Below are 18,921 nucleotides of genomic sequence, written 5' to 3'. Positions count from 1 at the left end.
CATAATAGAAGGTTTTTTGGTTTTAGTAGATCGCGTTAAATATTCAACTATGTTCATTGTGCCGCTTTGGATTATTAGCACATATTCTGAAATAATCTACGTTGTTATTAGGGTTTCGTTGTTATTATGTGTCTCCAGTAACTTTTGAGTTGCAGAATCCATTGCCGCTCTTATAAATGTTCCAGAACGTCACAATTTTGTGATACAGGTTGTATTAAATACTGGTTTCTTAATGTTTAATTAAAAATTAAACTATGATTAATGAAGGTTTTGAGTAATGCAATCCACTGATCATGCAGAATAGGACCTAAATTTCATATGATACATAGTTTGATATGAATTGCTCGATCTGATATCGCTTTAATCCAATTTTTAAATATGCTTGCATCCTCCACACAAGATTCACCATTGCTTTTATATGGCCAGATACTATACTTCTCGAAATCATAAAAAAATACCTTTTCAAACTTATGGCTGATCATTTCAAAGAATACGTTAAAAATGATATTTTCAGCCTTACCAAAACTATATATATAATGAGAACGATAAAATGTAAGGTTTATAAGGATTTATGAAAGCCAAAAATACCGAAACAGGGATCTACTCGGTACCGGTATTCCGATACCAAAAAAATAGTGGATAGTAAAGTAGAGTAGGGCAAAAGTTCGAGTGAGGCAAGAGTTTCTTTTGAGGATTTCTGGCTGAATTTAAAGTTATTAATGTCATGGTGGTTCGAACGCCATTCGTGTAAAGTCCCTTGCATATTGAAGAAATCAATTCAAATCTTAATTGAAAAGTTATGATTGGTTTTTGTTGAGTCATTACCAAACGCGGGAAAGAAGGCCATTTCATGACGGGTTGGCTTGATGAAAAACAGCCTATCACGATGAGAAAATGCAAAAATAATATTACGGTATTACTCAGTTTTGCGAAAATTTTATATTTTAGGTATACCCAAGTAACCACTAGCCCGCTAATTCGCCTTTTTGTCCTTATAGGGCTGTTATACGACTTCTATCTTACGACATCCCGATCCTTTATCGTACAACACTGAAAAGTGATTCGAATGGAGGATCAGTTTTCAAGAATAATGCGAGGAGAATAACGATGACGAGAAAACGTTGATAGCAAGTATGCCCACGTGAAACATCATAGGCGATATGCTCTGTATATATGCTGATCCATTGCTCTCTAAACACATTGATTTAAGGAAAGGAGTGAAGACTATTAAGCGAATGAATTATGGCATACTTCAGTGAGCTGGTTATTTAGCGTGAATGCCGTAAGAATAAGTTGCAACAATTAGATTGAGGTCAGTGGCCTCGTGGAAGACAATCGCGTATGTTCATTCTGATATTGACGTGAGCATCCCAGAGCAACCAAATCTTCCCAGATTTGAAACAAATGGATAATACGTGCTTTAAGTGGATAACTATAACAGTAACCACATGCTTTATCTTCTAACTATGATTGTGCTAAAGCCAACAGAATTTTGGATGATATCAAATTAAAAAAAAATAATACAAAAAAACTATTCACATGATACTTACGTGAAGCATAATTTTTTGTATCAATTCACATGTCTCTTATAATTGACAAAAACTCTCATTAGCTACGTTCTTTTATATGTCGCTTGTCGTATACAACATCAGCTTGGAGGTCTTTCTTCGCTGTAAATCGCGCGACAATCGAAAGGTAAACCGATTGGTTATTGCTAGAACGAACCTGTTATTGTGTGCGATAAGCGCAATTTTTTAACATCCCCATTGCAGAAAAAAGCTTTGTACAAAATAGCGTTAATATGCTGGAAATCCGGTATATGGACAAAAGGTCGAAAACGATTTGTATGTTGGGATTTTTTTCCTTCTTTGAAAAAAGATGTTCGACCTTTTGTCCCTTCTTTTTTGTCCTTTCAACCTTTTGTCCTTTTGACATTTTGTCATAGATTCTGGAAATCCGCTTCCCAAAATTCGTATTTTCTGAAGAATCCAAACAATGCTATTTAAAAATTATTATCATATTATCATCATTTACTCCATTATGATTCGCCATCATTTTGTAGTATGGTTTGCTCGAGGCATCCAGTGATGATGATTTGCCTTATAATTATTATTTTTTTTCTATCTTTTCAACGAGAATTTCAGCAAGTTCATCTCGGGATGGTTTACTTTACTCCCCTTCGTCACTATAACTTTTGTGTCATATAATCTCGGGGGTGTGATTCAATCCCAGGTGCTCTGCGTGAGAGGCGTGTGTTCTAACCACTATACCAGACCCGTCTCCTTTGCAACATTTTTAGAGCCACTCTTCGATAGCACATGAAGAATTTTAGTATAACAAGGAATCTCAAAGAGTGGCATCTGAATTTTAAGCTATAAATCTCTTGGAAATCTGTCAAATTAAATTTATTCTCTTCATACTTTAAACGTTAATTACTCCTGGAGTATTCCTGTTATATCTAAGAGTCATTTATCCACAAATGGATTTTGGAATATATTCCCGAATTCAACTAAAAAAAATGCTTAGCTTTTCAAAAATTCAAAGTTTTTCCTCGCATCTTCTTCAAAAAATCATTGATTCTGTCAAATTGCTAAAAGTTCGACTCAACTCAAAAATCATTGATTCTGTCAAATTGCTAAAACTTTGACTCAACAGTCGCCTGTTGTACTTTGTACAACACCCTTGGTTTTGCGAATATCCCAGGAGTCTGATTACTTAGAAAGATGACGTCTCCAGCAAAGTTGTTCAGTAGCTCAAGAGCTATCATTATTTTAGCCAAGAAATTCGGGATTTTGCCACTAGGCGGCGCTAGTTAGCATGAAACTTTTGTATCGCAGATATCAGGATCCTGACCACTTAGAAAGATGGTGTTTTCGGCAAAGTTGCTCGGTAATTTATGGACTATCATTGTTGGAGCTAGTTGATCCAAAATTTTGCCACCAGGCGGCACTAGTGAGCATAAAACATTTGTTTCGCAAATATCTCAGGAGCCTGAACACTTAGAAAGATGGCGTCTTCGGCAGAGTTGTTCTGTAGTTCAAATTATTTCTTTGTTCAATCCATAAAGATCGAGATTTTGTAAAACAATGATAGTTCCTGAGCTTCTGAACAACTTTGCTGAAGGTGCCTTTTCAAAAAGTCAAGATCCTGCAGTATCCGCAAAACAAAAATTTTATGTTCACTAGCGCTGCCTGGTGGCAAAATATCCTATTTCTTGCCTCAAATAATGATAGTCCTTGAGCTACTGAACTACTTTGCCGAAGACACTATCTTTCTAAGTGGTCAGGCTCCTGAGATATCTGCAAAAAAAAGTTTCATGCCTTGTGGCAAAATTTTGAATCAACTAGCTCGAACAATTATAGTCCTTAACTTACTAAACAACTTTACCGAAGACGCTATCCTTCTAAATGATCAGGATCCTGAAATATTTGCAAAACTAAAGTAAAACTTTCATGCCCACTAGTGCCACCTAGCGGTCAAATTCCGAATTTAATGCGATACCATCAAATAGCGCTTCACCTCCAGAACAACTTTACTAAAGACCCCAAAGGCCCAAACGCAATGATAGCGGAACGGCAACGGAAAGCGGAACCGGTTCGCCAGCATGAATCACACTATCTCGACTGAGCTGCCAACGAATGAAAGTGAACCAACACTGAAAAGACAAGCATGTTATAGTTCATGCTGGCAAATCGGTTCCGCTTTCCGTTGCCGTTCCGCTATCATTGCGTTTGGGCCTTAAGTTTCTATTTAGCTGGATTCTGAGATATACCGATTTAAAACTGTGGTTTACTCGAACCATATATAGTGCGTTTATTATTATGCGGCTTCCATGTACATTTAGGGATTTTACCGCTTTATAAAGGGTCATACTTTAAACTGTCGAGTATTGTTCTTAAGTAGATTCATGAGGAATACATTTTGGTTTGGTGTCGATAGATATCTTTGTTGCAAAATGATAGCATATAAATCACAAAGTACAACAGCGCGACAGCCCGAAGGTTAAAACATTTCTTCAGAAATATTATGTTTCATCAATTGTTAACAAAATTCCTATTCTGGGATTGAGTTCTTGTTCAATTTCAGGACGGAATTCCTTGAGGCTTTCTGGCAGAATTTTGGGCAATCCAGAAGTTAAGTAAGATTTCAGATTCTCAAGGAATCTCTTTTTTTTTTCTTCATTAGTGGTTTGGACTGTCCTATTATCATTCAACTCTAGAGAAAAGATTATAAATAATCACTTATTTTTTGTTGTTTTGACACTTTCTTGATGAACTTCATATACAAATATTTTCATAATCTAAAAAAAAACACTTTAAAGAATCTAAAAAAAAGGGGTTATTCTAGAAGTTCGGAAAAATTGCAAGATTCTAATACGAATTTAAAAATTCTGATTTCTGAATATGCATCCGTAAACCACAATAAATTTTCAATGTAAATGCGAAAAAAATCCCCCAATGTTCTTTAAATACGCCTAATAAATTTTCACGTTAATTTTCTACAGTTCCTACGACAATAATTAAAAAAGTCCCTTGAAGAAATTGTTTGGAATTTCTGCAGATAGGAGAAAATTTCACTATCAACTTGTGTGATTTGTGCTAACGTAAGAACAACACGACATTCACGAAACGCGACGCGAGACAAGACATAACACTTATAGTTCTTACTATCGTGGTAGTACGATAGTAAGAACTATAAGTGTTATGTCTTGTCTCGCGTCGCGTTTCGTGAATGAGGAGAAAATTTGTTTTTACACTAATCTGTTCGCTATAGAATTATTTTAAACATGTTCGCCATAGTTGATGCATAGTTAACACGTTCGCCATAGATTATTAACATTTTCAAGATTCTACCCCATTACCCCGAATGCCATTTCCCCGATTGCCATCACCCCGAATTCCATTACCCCGAATGTACCATTACCCCCGAATTCCATCACCCCGAATGCAATTTCCCCGAATTTACAATTATCATGACATGATGATATTGATGACATTTCCCCGCGATATTGGAATTCGGAGTAATGTCATTCGGGGTGATGGGACGTTCGGGGTTTTGGAATTCGGGGTAATGGCGTTCAGGTTAATGGCATTCGGGGTAATGGGATTCGGGGTAATGGGGTAGAATCCATTTTCAAAGATTGTAGATACAAATTCCTTCAATAAAAAATCCATCCCTTTTAACGCTTATAATTCTTTAATACAAAATACGAAGAAAAAAATAAGAACTTTTGTGGTGAATCTAACACGAACCACTTGAGCTTTTCTGTCTGGTATATCGTATTTCGTTATGATAATAAATCTTCGAGCTGTTTAGTAGAATACCTATGAGTAGATGAATAAAACGAATTTACTATACCATTTAACATATCGTATTTCATCAAAAAGTTTCAGGAATTCTACGTTGAATTCTAGTATTTGTTGACAGGTTCAATATTTTTTCTGAATTTGATTTTAACTTAAATTATCTAACAAATTTCTTGGAAAGTTCTTCCATTTTTTTTTGTATGTGTTACTCTAGAAATCTGATGTCAATTGGATATGGAAAACACTTGGATGAATCTCTGGTTAATTTGTCGGACATCCCAGAGGAGCGACAATTAAACTCTCTAAAGAAGTCCCTAAACAAATTGATTGGGAAATTTTCCAGCATTTTTGCGGATTAGTTTTTGAGAGAACACTTCAACGTATTCCGCAAGAGGCTTAGAAATGTTACAATTTTTTAGAATTCCTTAGGCAGGCGTCATTGGTTTGTAAATATATTAAAAGAATTAAATCTTTGTGTAAAAAGCAGATAGATCTACGGAAATTTATTTTCTAATTGAATCCTGTTCAATTGCTAATGGAAAACGTGTGGAAAATTAGGAGGAATCTATAAAATGTAAGAATCAATAAATTTAATTTTTTGCAAGATGTCCTGAAAAGTCCTCAGTCATTCCAGAAAATTCGAAACAATTTGTTAAAGGACAGCTGGTAGATTTTAAAATATCAAACAATTGGAACTTATATGTAATAAGAGCGTAGAGGGCATTCCTGGAAAAATGTTTAAAATAGTTTCCAAAGTATTTCGGGTGGAATTCTTCAGAAGATTGCTTAGCAATTTAATTCTTAGAAAAAATGATCTATGATTCTAAGATCAGATAGTCTAAAATACTGCAGGAAAAATGATTGAATATTGAATAATAATAATTAATACCGGAAATGATTTTCTCAGTGAAAACTTGAAAAGGAGTCCTTGCGAAAAGCACTGAAAAAGTAGGGAAATTATTGATGAAGAAATCCCCGTCAGAATTATCCAAGGAATCTTTTAAAAACACATGACTTAAAGATTCTTTGTGAGTTATTTTTCATCTTCCAGTTGAAAAGAAAATGATGGTTCGTCTTGTAATGTAATTCTTCTCTTTAGTTAAAATCCAAACAATTTTTATGACCAAAAATCTCCCAAAAGATTACGAATACGACAAGCCTTCGTGATAGTATATGAACCAAATTAAGTGTAATTTTATACAGCTATTTATCTTCAGGTGTTAAACATGGCCCCTTAGGCCTAGAAGAGCAAAGACGATCTGTCTGTTATATTATGAACACATACCCAGTTACCCAAACAATAATATTTTGCAACCCAATTGTGAAAATTCAATCGTTTTAACTTCTCGAAACGCAAAAAGTTATTCTGCCTTACAAGTGTTTTGGTCCGCTTCTGCCTCGGTATTTTCCTCCTCCATTCAGCAGTGCATCGCGCATCCGCTGCCCAAAAAGCATAAGCAAATTTTCCCCCAAATACCACCATCGTAAACTTTTTGAGGTGAACACTTGAGAGACAAGAGAGACAAGGGGGCACGGCATGGGAAAGGATTGTGAGCTGTTTTTGAATTTATGTTTTTCTCCCGACTACGGCTGTTTGAGTGCCTTGGACCAAAGTTCTAAATATATCTCTTTTACTATGTTGAATAGCGCAGATATAAACAGCGAAAAAACATCGAGAGACTATAAATATACACTTGTGTGCGAAGTAATATGTCCCGAGGAGATAGCAGTTTGAGAAGAAGAAAAGTGCGCTGCTTTCGCTTTTGCTGCTGTTGACTGCGAAAATGTTGCTGATAATGATGATGATGCTGGCAAAGTAGAAACGAAGAACCTGCTTAGTCCAAAACTAGTGGCAGCTGGTTTGCGAAGAAACAAAGTGAATCCTCCAAATCTGATGGAAAAAAGAGTGACGAGAACGGGTTGAGTGAAAATTTAAAATTAACTTTTTCTCAACCTCCAGCGAAACAGCTACTCCTAATCGCACGTCTAGCGTAATAAATCGTTCTCATTACCGTTAATGCTACGATATAGCAACCAATACTATGCTCAAAGTGTCTGGTTTCTCATCTCATCTGTTCAACGGCTCATAATGACCCGGGTCGAAACGTGACCTTTCCAACACCATACTCGAGTTAGACACGCTGCAAATCGTCGTAATTCAAGTAAACTCCTTAGACCCCAACTCCTACTCTCTGCAATCCAGTTTATTGTTGATACTGTTTTCTAAACTTAGTCGATCTAAACTTTTGTAAACTTTGCAGTTAAACAAGCTTAGATGTTCATACATTGAAGAAAAGCGAGCGAGCAGCGAAGAGGGAAAACATCTCCAGTTCCAGTCGTCAGTTGGCGATGAAAGTTGAAAAGTGGAATTACGTGAAAACAGTCGTGTATATGTGAACCAAGTGCCAGTGCGAACAGCTTGTAATCAGGCCGGAGGGAGAACGGAAAAGTTTCTTACCCAATTTGAGCCGAGCGGTGAAGACATAAAGAAGTGAACGAACGTGTCAACTTTGAAATCAAAAACAGAGAAAAAACCTTGCGATTCCAGAAGATAGAAAGCGAAAAGCGCAGCTTGGACCATTTTAGCCAGGAACAATTAAATGACTTGACGTAGAGCTAGCCGCCCCTGAACCTCAAGGTGATTCTAGTTTTTCAAGCGTTTTTGTTCTTGTTTCCCTAGTTTCTTTTCGACTTTTAGTCCTTCCGAAAACTGATTATTTACAACGAATATGTACATAATGAATTCCCTGTATTTTAGAGTTTCTTAAAGATCCCTTGATTCTGTTCACACACACTAGAGAAGTTGTGCTGCCCGGTCTCCATTCTGATTTTCTTTTATTTAACTATTACATCAACTCCTAATGAACACCAACCGAAAATTCAAACCAAGTGCATCACCCTGGCCCGCCCACAACATTACGCGTAGTGCAACCCCCGCTCCAAACGTACGAATGATTAGATGCTTATAAACACCGACCTAGTCTTTCTTAGAGAACAGGTGCGTAGATCGATCTGCGAATGGATTAAGAACCATTTCTCGTTTACCTTATATTGCTTTGCGTGTATGATAGCTTTCTCCATGTTTGTGAACGCGATTTAAATAACGTTTGTTTTGTTGAACTTTGTTTACCGGCTGCAATATCTTGCTTTGTTTATTTGTTCTATTAATTTCTATAGACATTTTTTCAAGATTACAGTACGATTTTTAAGGAATCAAAATATCTATACTATATATTTCCAATTTCATATAAGGGTCAATATAATTTACTGGTGGTAAAGAGGCTTCAGAATATTTCTTACTGTTTCTGTTCGAGATGAACCACTGCGTGTAGATTTTTCTTTACCTTTTATGGTATGCCCATTAGGGCTATTCAAAATTTTAAAATGTTTGAAAATCCAATCTCCCATATGCTCCTTACCATCCTTACCAAAATAGTGTTCTGTGAAAGGCAATGTAGGTTTATATGGAAATTACTATGGAGAAATTTTGAGAAATGTTTCAAACACGCTAGTACTGTAATGTAAGTAGAAACTTATCATCCCATAGTAAAAACTCATTTTCAAACCTTCAGCAAATGTATTTATTATGGCTTGAAAAATGAGTTTTTACTATGGGATTATAAGTTTGTACGTACATTACAGTACTAGCCTGTTTGAAACATATCTCAAAACATCGCCATAGTAATTTCCATATAAACCAACATTGTCTTTGGGCCACCTTTAAATAATCACCTAGAAAGCTGAAAATTTCACAGAACACTATTTTTACGGTAAGGATGGTAAGGAACATATGGGAGATTGGATTCTCAAACATTTTTAAATTTTGAACCGTTCTAATGCCCATGTCCTTTTTTAATGCATGTCGTTCTAGTCCATTACTATTTAAGAATAATAAATTCGTCGGTTTTGATACAATTATCCTCTTTTATTATTGTGCAAAGAGCCTCATTAGAGAAAGATAGCGCTATTTGCACATTTTGAAGAAAACAGTTTGTCACCGTTTAGTTTGTTACGGAATTGATAGTCTAATGGCTATCGCTTTTACCTTCCAAGCAGCAGCTCGTTGGTTCAATCCCAGCCCCGTCTTTTTCTCATATTTGTAACATTCTTCCTAAAGCTATCTTTCTCCATCTGCGTCATCCTTGATAATGACTTAAAACATCATCGTTCACTAGAATTGAAAAAAAAAACGACTTGACCGTTTACCTTAGTATCCATACAGTCATATACCTCATCCATCACTAACAGAACACTCCTACTTCAAAGGTAGATGTGAGAGAGACAGGATGTTCTCCGGTTTTCTAGTAACAACGGCTATCTAATTAACATTTCTTTCTCTCCTCGATTCACATAAGGACGTGGCCGGCGCCGTTATCAATCTAGAAAAATTATAAAAAGCAAAAGATGCTCAAATCTTAGAAAAATCTAAAGATGCTTAAAAGCTAATCCCAAGGCTCAATCTGAGTGGCAGTACAATGTCATTATCCTAATTGATACGGAGTAGCAAGTACGAAGTTCAGGGTTCTCCCACCGGTGGTCCGTGGACCCCAAGGGGGCAGTGACAACTTCTTATAGGGTCCATTGTAAATGAGATTCGTTTTCTAAGATTGATGAATAAATATAAGGAATACCTTTTGTATATCGCTTGCTTCGGATTTATATTTTAAGATGCTATCTATTTTGTTCTTCTTCTTCTTTCTTTCTGGCGTTACGTCCCCACTGGGACAGAGCCTGCTTCTCAGCTTAGTGTTCTTATGAGCACTTCCACAGTTATTAACTGAGAGCTTACTATGCCATGACCATTTTTGCATGCGTATATCGTGTGGCAGGTACGAAGATACTCTATGCCCTGGGAAGTCGAGAAAATTTACAACCCGAAAAGATCCTCGACCGGTGGGATTCGAACCCACGACCCTCAGCTTGGTCTTGCTGAATAGCTGCGCGTTTACCGCTACGGCTATCTGGGCCCCTCTCTGATCTATTTTGTTGTTTTTATTTAATAATAAAATACTTCCCAAGTAGCGCACATTTTATAATTGAGGCAGAATAACTCTTACATGACCAGATCTGGCCATATAAGAGTTATTCTGCCTCAATTATAACATGTGTGCTAATTGGGTTGTAATGTTCTTCTGTCGATAATATAAGCAAATTTGTATTGACCGACTTTGCATAGTATTTTTATTTTTTTTTTTTTTTAACACAAAAACTACTATCGTGCCTAAGGTTTCGAGGTGTCCGTAGTAAATTTTCCGTTTTATATTTGTGATCAGCAAGGTTGTCCACAGTACTGATTTTTTTAAGTTGAAGCTAAGTCTACAATTTGAACATTTTTAAATTATTCTTATCATTATTTTAATGTAACTTGTTTTCGTAAAGAATATGCTGTCCATAACTGCATGTTTGTCACGTTTGACATTTTTAACGATTTCGTCGAGTCAATATCGTGGAACACCATCAAATCATAAATACTTTCGACCAACTTAATATATTTTTTTAGATTGTTCTAGAAATTTCGAAGAAAATACCAATTTGTTTTGCCACATTGCCAAATATAACCACATAACAGTCACATTGTGATTATACATGAGCATCATAATGTAGTAATAATGAAATAATTTCTATCAGATTAATTTTCTGTCTATTCACCCAATATGTGGTATGAGCTGTACACAATGTCAGCTTCAAATAAGTATTAATGAGTTCTTGGTATTTTTTTTTAAATGACAGTTTCTTCCCATACTGGTGAAGAATGCTTACTTCGTACTCCATTTACTCAATGCCTACTTTTGATGAATGTTACAAATATGTAGTTATGGGCAGTATAATAATAACAAAAATCACTTACAGAATCCATGGAAACTAGAGGAAGGTTCCAAGACACAATTGTTACAGAATTAACAGAAGGACGCAGCGGATTTCATACAGAATAGTGATATGATTTTTTATTTGACAGAAGGAGAATCAGATGGAATTCCTCTGGATTTATGTTGTATCAATGCATACGGTACACGAAACACAAAATTTAAAAAAAAAATAATAAAAACGATAATACACTGTAACCTCAATTTACGAAGTAGACCGAAGGTTCATAAGTTTAATTGTTTCGTAAATTGAATCAGTTCGTAAAACGAGAGAGCTTATTTCGTTAAACTAGGTTTTGCATTTGGAGTATATTTGTAAGAAATATTTTTTTTACTTTTAGGGTAAAGGTATTCAATATCGGCAGATAGAGATATGTTTGCCAAATTAAGTGTAATTGTGGTAACATTGTGCTAAAAGATTATGTAGCCGGCGGGACTTGAACCCACAATTTCCATTCTGTACACGGACGCATTACCAATTATACTACAGCTACGCTACGGTAAACTGAAGTATTTGGCTAATGACCTTTGTAGCATCCCCAAGCCCCACAATCCTACTAGTCCAATATACCAATATAATATGTGGGGCTTGGAGATTTCATCGGTGCATAGATCACGCTTGTAGATCTGGGGACTTTATTGAAAAGTATTTTGTAGATTATGGCAGGTATGACCAATCTAACAATTCATGTATGGGACACACCTGAACTAAGCCACAAAGCATAAGCATCAAATCATAAAATTTCCACGTAACACATCATTCCAACTCTCATCTCAGTTTACGTACTTGACAAAAAAGTAACCTCAATTGATTTAACGTAAAAGAAAACTTCGTGAATTTAGGTTTTAATGTTAGTAAGGACTGAATTTATAGTGAACTATTTTCCGGAATAAACAAATTCGACATTGTTCTTTTCTTCTTATTATTCTTCTTATTTTTGGCGTTGCGTCCCTACTGGAAAAGATCCTGCTACTCAGCTTAGTGTACTAACTTACATTCTTTACTTGGTTTTACATTCCTTACTAGATACAGTCGCCTCTCCACATCTCGATATCGAAGGGACCATCGAGATAGGGAGAGATCGATACAAAGAACAAGTTTTTGATGAATACTTGATTGAAAAACACTCCGTCGCCAAGAAAGTAATACACAAACAGACGTCATTTTGCGCTCCTAATTTGTTTTGAATCCCAAAACTTTGGTCTAGTAACCTTCGATATTGGTCATATCGACATACGGAGAGAAAAATGAGGACGAAAAATCAACAGAAACACATCGAGATATGGAGATATCGAGATAAAGAGGATATCGAGATATGGAGAGTGAAAATGTATGCAGACTGAAGGGACTTATGAAATCATCGACGTAGGGAGAGATATCGAGATGTAGAACATCGAGATGCGGAGAGTCGGTTGTATTTCATAAAGCTAATGAAACGTCACAACATTGCTTAAATTTTCTCAACGTTGCCAACGTGCGAATAATCACAGCTTCATTAACTATAGAGGAAACAACATTCTTTCCGAAGAAAATATTTAACCAAAAAAGGCGTTGCCTTTCTCAATTGTTAAATTTCCATTCAAAGCAAATGTTTCTCTTGTGGTTGGTTGGAATGCTTTCTCGTTTGCCTGAATACCAGCCCGTATTCCATTCATTGTCGTTGCCCGTAGAAAAGACCATCTCAATTGAATGCATTTGGAGCGTTCGCGAACGGAATGATAGTGCTGAACGTATAATCACAGATAAATAGATATAATATAACTACTATGTTGCTGGAAATACGAGTATGTGCATCAATACCTGCAGAATGCACTAGTGTAAAATGTCAAAAACGAAGGAAAAACGGTGCTTGCGCCACTTACGCCTCTGGTTGTGAGGTATGACAGAGGAAATTAGAGATGATCGTTTAAAGCATGTTCGTTGTGAATTTTGTCAGTGCTACATCTGAATGTCTGTGCTATAAAACTAGTGTATATAGATTCAGCACGACCACCGACGACAAGTGCACTTCAACTGGGTCAATTGTGGAAACTCTCTGACTTGTAAAAGCATTCCACGCAATTGCTTCCGAATGGCCACCAGTAACCATTATTGTCTGCTTCATCAAATTAAAATTCCATTTTCGATCGCAGGTTCCAGAAGCTGCTTTGCGTTGCGTTGAAAAGTTTTCTTAACGTTCGATATCTGGAATTGAAATATTGTTCACCCAATCACATAGAGTAGGTACCCCTTTCTTCTACTCAGCCAAAGTAGCCAATCAAACCGCCATAATGACCACTCTACCCAACTCGTTCATCGTCGTAGTTCTGTTCCAAAATCGCAAAATGAATGACTTTTATTCGGAGCAGCAGGAGACATTTCTCTTCGTCGCTTTGTAGGTTTGCATGTCATCGGAGTGATTTATTTCAGCAGCTGCTCGTCTCGAAGAAAGCTAATAATGCGAAAGAAAAATCCAATGACCAAACGTTCCATTCAGCATAAAGTGCACTACATTGGAAGGGGTTATCCAAAAATTACGTGGCATAAGGAATAAAATAGTCACTGACCTGTGATCAATAACTTTTAAAATGCCAAGTAATTTGCATATAAATAACCAAGAAAAATGATACCGCACTTGGAGTAAAAAGAACTACGTTGTTTGTGGACGTGGCCAAAGTGGTTTGCATGCAACCCATTTAGAGAATCTCTAATTGAAATAATTAGCACATTTGGCTCTTATTACTTAGCCATGCTTCGGATCCATCTTTACTTTTATGGTTCCGTGCACAGAATGATTTATAATTGAAACATTATTTGAACAGTTCATAGGAAACGCTTTTGCTTGACAAATAAAAGTGCTTTTGTGAGCTACGTTTTAAGGGTGGATGTGCTATGGTTTAACCTGGATGACTTGACGAGGAAGAGAGGCCACCTTCTATAGAGTAAAGTGGGGCAAAAGTTCGAGTGGGGCAAGAGTTTCTTTTTGAGATTTCTAGCTCAAATAAAATCAAAACTTAGAAATGTCATGGTGGTTCGAAAGCTATTCAAGTAAGAGACTTTCACTCCAAATATCATAAAAATCGATTGAGATTTAGAAAAGTTATGGCTATTTGTTGTTTTTCGACGTAAATATTGTAATATTTGGTCAAACTTTCGATGCATGGAACCAAATGAAGATAAAATATTTTTCAATATTTTATGTAAGGGCGTTTCTAGGTCTATCATAAGGATGCTTTGACGTGTATTAGTTATTCCATAAATAGTTGGAATCAGTTTTTGGCCCATAGCGGGGCAAAAGTTCGAATTTGCGGGGCAAAAGTTCGGCCCATGTATAAACCCACGGAAAATTTTTCAAATTTCCTAAAATCTACATATTTTCTTCAAATTTAGCGAAATTTACCTGATCGTGCGAAAAATGTCACAAAAATTTTACATTTTCACTTAGTTTTGCGAAAAACGGCTATTTTTTGGGTGTATTACAATTAACCCTGTTTTGGACATTTTTTGATGAAAATTTAGTGTGTATTTTTCGGCAAACATAAGTTTACGGCTGGTATAAAGTATGCCTGGCATAAAAGTATTGATATTTTATGTTTTAGCCAACGAACTTTTGCCCCACACTAGATTCGAACTTTTGCCCCACCGGTGGGGCAAAAGTTCGTTTAAGACAATCAATTTTGAAACTGTTATAACTAAAAATGGGTAAATATTTTGACACAAGTTTGTTCAGCAAAGTTATAGCCAATATGTTGAAGGTTTGCTGTATGGTATTTGAATGAATGAATTTTCTTTATTTGAGAGACTTTCAGCCCTTGGCTGGTTCGTCTCTATGTATGGTATTTGTTTTGTTTCATCTGCTATTATTTTCATGGAAACTTTGATTATACCACTAAGGTCGAACTTTTGCCCCACCTTACTCTATACGATTATATGTAATAATGCGCTCACCGCTACTCGCGAAAGTACGAAGCCTTTTCATGATAGAGTAAGCTTCTAGTAGAACTTTTATACTTGTGTCCTTTTCGTGCACCAACGTGTACCCTTCAGATGCACCTAATAAATATATTTAAACCTATAAACGAATTTCCGTTTGTTTCCAACGTCGTCTAAACTGCTTCCGCTGTTATTCTTCCCCACCATAATTGAATTCCATGAACTGCCTTTTCGGTAGTCTATTCTTTCTCCTTGTGTTCATCAAGGGTATCAAAAGTATTCCAAGTGTATTCCGTATATATATAAATCTATATATTCCTAAATATCCAGGCGCTGTTCGACTTAATTATTTTCACCACTTCAATAAATTCATTGTTGAAGACTGATCAGCTTCAAATTTCGTTTTCATATGGTGTGGTTAACTATTTTGTGAAGTGATGCTTTGGGAAGAGATCCACAACGATAACTATCTCGCTGCGCCCCACGCCTTCTTGGTCCGACCGAATTCGTGGCAAACACCATCTTTACAGGGCTGTTGGCCGGCATTCTTGCAACATGCCCTGCCCAGCATATCCTTACAGCTTTAGCTACCTTCAGGATACTGGATTCGCCGTAGAGTTGAATCAGCTCGTTGTTCATTCTTCGCCGCTACACACCATTCTTCTGCACGCCGTCGAAGATCGTCCTTAGCACTCAGCGTTCGAAAACCCTAACAGCTTGCAAGTTCTCCTCGTGCATAGTTCACGTCTCATGCCCGTAGAGTAGAGTAAGGTGGGGCAAAAGTTCGACCTTAAGGGTATAATCAAAGTTTCCAGGAAAATAATAGCAGATGAAACAAAACAAATACCATACAGCGAACCTTCAACATATTGACTATAACTTTGCTGAACAAACTTGTGTCAAAATATTTACCCATTTTTAGTTATAACAGTTTCAAATTTGATTGTCTTAAACGAACTTTTGCCCCACCGGTGGGGCAAAAGTTCGTTGGCTAAAACACAAAATATCAATACTTTTATGCCAGGCATACTTTATACCTGAGACGAGACTCGCGGAGACGGTCTTCTTTTTCTGCGATTGCTGAGTTTTTTTTTATTCCACTCAGTGTTTATATCAATCTTGCGCAAGCCGTTCAAACTTTCACATGACCATCTCAGCAAAAAATTATTGCGCTTGCATCACACCGAAGCATAAATGGCATTTTGAGTGAAATTTCATGCCTGCAAACGTAGCAGATATTATTAATAACTAGTCTTGTGTCTAGTATCATCAGCATCTATGGAAAATCTGCTCCGCTGACTGAGGTTTTAAATAGTAGTTTATTTTGAATACAATACTTTTCACTTTTTCAGCCATAAAAACGATGGGCTGCATTTAACGTTTCGTGACAGCGGGATCTGGGCTGCATATGACATTGATATTTTTTCTCTTCGCGAGTCTCTCTCAGCTTTATACCAGCCGTAAGCTTATGTTTGTGCCCAATGCCCAAAACAGGGTTAATTGTAATGCACCCAAAAAATAGCAGTTTTTCGCAAAACAAAGTGAAAATGTAAAATTTTTGTGACATTTTTCGCACGATCAGGCAAATTTCGCTAAATTTGAAGATAATATGTAGATTTCAGGAAATTTGAAAAATTTTCCGTGGGTTTATACATGGGTCGCACTTTTGCCCCGCAGATTCGAACTTTTGCCCCGCTAGGGGCCAAAAATTGATTCCAACTATTTATGGAAAAACTAATACACGTCCAGGCATCCTTATGATAGGCCTAGAAATGCCCTTACATAAAATATTGAAAAATATTTTATCTTCATTTGGTTCCATGCATCGAAAGTTTGACCCGTAAAACAACAAATAGCCATAACTTTTCCATATCAATCGATTTTTATGATATTTGGAGTGAAAGTTCATTCATTTATTTAGTTAACATCTACACAGATAACACTGAATCAACAATTTCACGTCATCCTCGGTTCTGCCCCACGCTCGCCAAATCGATACGCACTTGATCCGCCCACCTAGCTCGGTGCGCTCCACGCCTTCTTGTACCAACCGGATCCGAAGCGAATACCATCTTAGCAGGGTTGCTATCCGGCATTCTTGCAACATGCCCTGCCCATCGTATCCTTCCAGCTTTGGCCACCTTCTGGATACTGGGTTCGCCGTAGAGTTGGGCAGCTCGTGGTTCATCCTTCGCCGCCACACACCGTTCTCCTGCACACCGCCGAAGATCGTCCTAAGCACCCGACGTTCGAAGACTCCAAGTGCTTGCAGGTCCTCCTCGAGCATCGTCCACGTTTCATGCCCGTAGAGGACTACCGGCCTTATGAGCGTTTTGTACATGGTACATTTGGTGCGGGCGTGAATCTTTTTTGACCGCAGCTTCTTCTGGAGGCCATAGTAGGCCCGACTTCCACTGATGATGCGCCTCCGTATTTCACGGCTAACGTTATTGTCAGCCGTCATCAAGGATCCAAGGTAGACGAACTCGTCGACCACCTCGAACGTATCCCCGTCTATCGTAACACTGCTACCTAGGCGAGCCCTGTCGCGCTCGGCCCCACCAGCTAGCATGTACTTTGTCTTGGCCGCATTCACCACCAGTCCAACTTTTGCTGCCTCGCGTTTCAGGCGGGTGTACAGGTCTGCCACCTTTTCAAATGTTCGGCCGACGATGTCCATATCATCCGCGAAGCAAACAAATTGACTGGATCTCGTAAAAATCGTACCCCGGCTGTTAAGCCCGGCTCTCCACATAACACCTTCTAGCGCAATATTGAACAACAAGCACGAAAGTCCATCACCTTGTCGTAGTCCCCGGTGGGATCCAAACGAACTGGAGTGTTCGCCTGAAACCTTCACACAATTTTGCACACCTTCCATCGTCGCTCTTATCAGTCTCGTGAGCTTCCCGGGAAAGCTGTTCTCGTCCATGATTTTCCATAGCTCTACGCGGTCGATACTGTCGTATGCCGCCTTGAAATCGATGAAAAGGTGATGCGTTGGGACCTGGTATTCACGACATTTTTGGAGGATTTGCCGTACAGTAAAGATCTGGTCCGTTGTCGATCGGCCGTCAACGAAGCCGGCTTGATAACTTCCCACGAACTCGTTTACTACGGGTGACAGACGACGGAAGATGATCTGGGATAATACTTTGTAGGCCGCATTTAGAATGGTGATCGCTCGAAAGTTCTCACAATCTAACTTGTCGCCTTTCTTGTAGATGGGGCAGATTACCCCTTCCTTCCACTCCTCCGGTAGCTGTTCTGTTTCCCAGATTGTGCCTATCAGCCGGTGCAGACAAATGGCCAGCCTTTCGGACCCATCTTTATGAGTTCAGCTCCGATACCATCCTTACCAGCAGCTTTATTGTTCTTGAGCTGGTGAATGGCATCCTTAACCTCCCTCAAAGTGGTGGCTGGTTGGTTTCCATCTTCCGCAGTACTGACGAAGGCATTTCCTCCGTTGTCCCGTCCTTCATTGCCTGTGCTCTCAGCACCATTCAGGTGCTCGTCGAAGTGCTGCTTCCACCTTTCGATCACTTAACGCTCGTCCGTCAGAATGCTCCCATCCTTATCCCTGCACATCTCGGCTCGCGGCACGAAGCCGTTGCGGGATGCGTTGAGCTTTTGATAGAACCTACGCATTTCCTGAGACCGGCACAGGTGTTCCATTTCCTCGCACTCCGTCTCCTGGCGGGTCTGCTGTTGCCGCTTCCGTCTATAACGTTCCATGTTTTGTCGGGTCCCTTGCTGCAGCATGAACGCTTGCGCTGCGTTCTTCTCCTCCAGAATCTGCCTACGTTCTTCGTCGAACCAATCGTTCCATCGACTCCGT

The 18,921-nt window shown here is 38.0% G+C and overlaps 1 protein-coding gene across 3 annotated transcripts in view; it reads left to right on the top strand.

The window, feature by feature from the left end:
• LOC5568022 (small conductance calcium-activated potassium channel protein) overlaps positions 1-18,921 on the top strand; it is an 806,025-nt gene that overhangs the window by 372,572 nt on the left and 414,532 nt on the right. Inside the window, exon 2 of one of the 3 annotated variants that reach the window (XM_021853724.1) lies at positions 6,954-8,304. The exons of the other annotated variants lie outside the window; for them this stretch is intronic. Within the exon in view, the coding sequence (XP_021709416.1) occupies positions 8,266-8,304 (39 nt within the window). The 5' untranslated portion in view covers positions 6,954-8,265. The remainder of the gene's footprint in view (positions 1-6,953; positions 8,305-18,921) is intronic. 3 annotated transcript variants of the gene reach the window in all.

The sequence above is a fragment of the Aedes aegypti genome, chromosome 3 (genome assembly GCF_002204515.2).
Source record: "Aedes aegypti strain LVP_AGWG chromosome 3, AaegL5.0 Primary Assembly, whole genome shotgun sequence".
NCBI lineage: Eukaryota > Metazoa > Arthropoda > Insecta > Diptera > Culicidae > Aedes > Aedes aegypti.
Note: the sequence above shows the minus strand (reverse complement) of the source record. Positions and strands in the feature narration are given on the sequence as shown.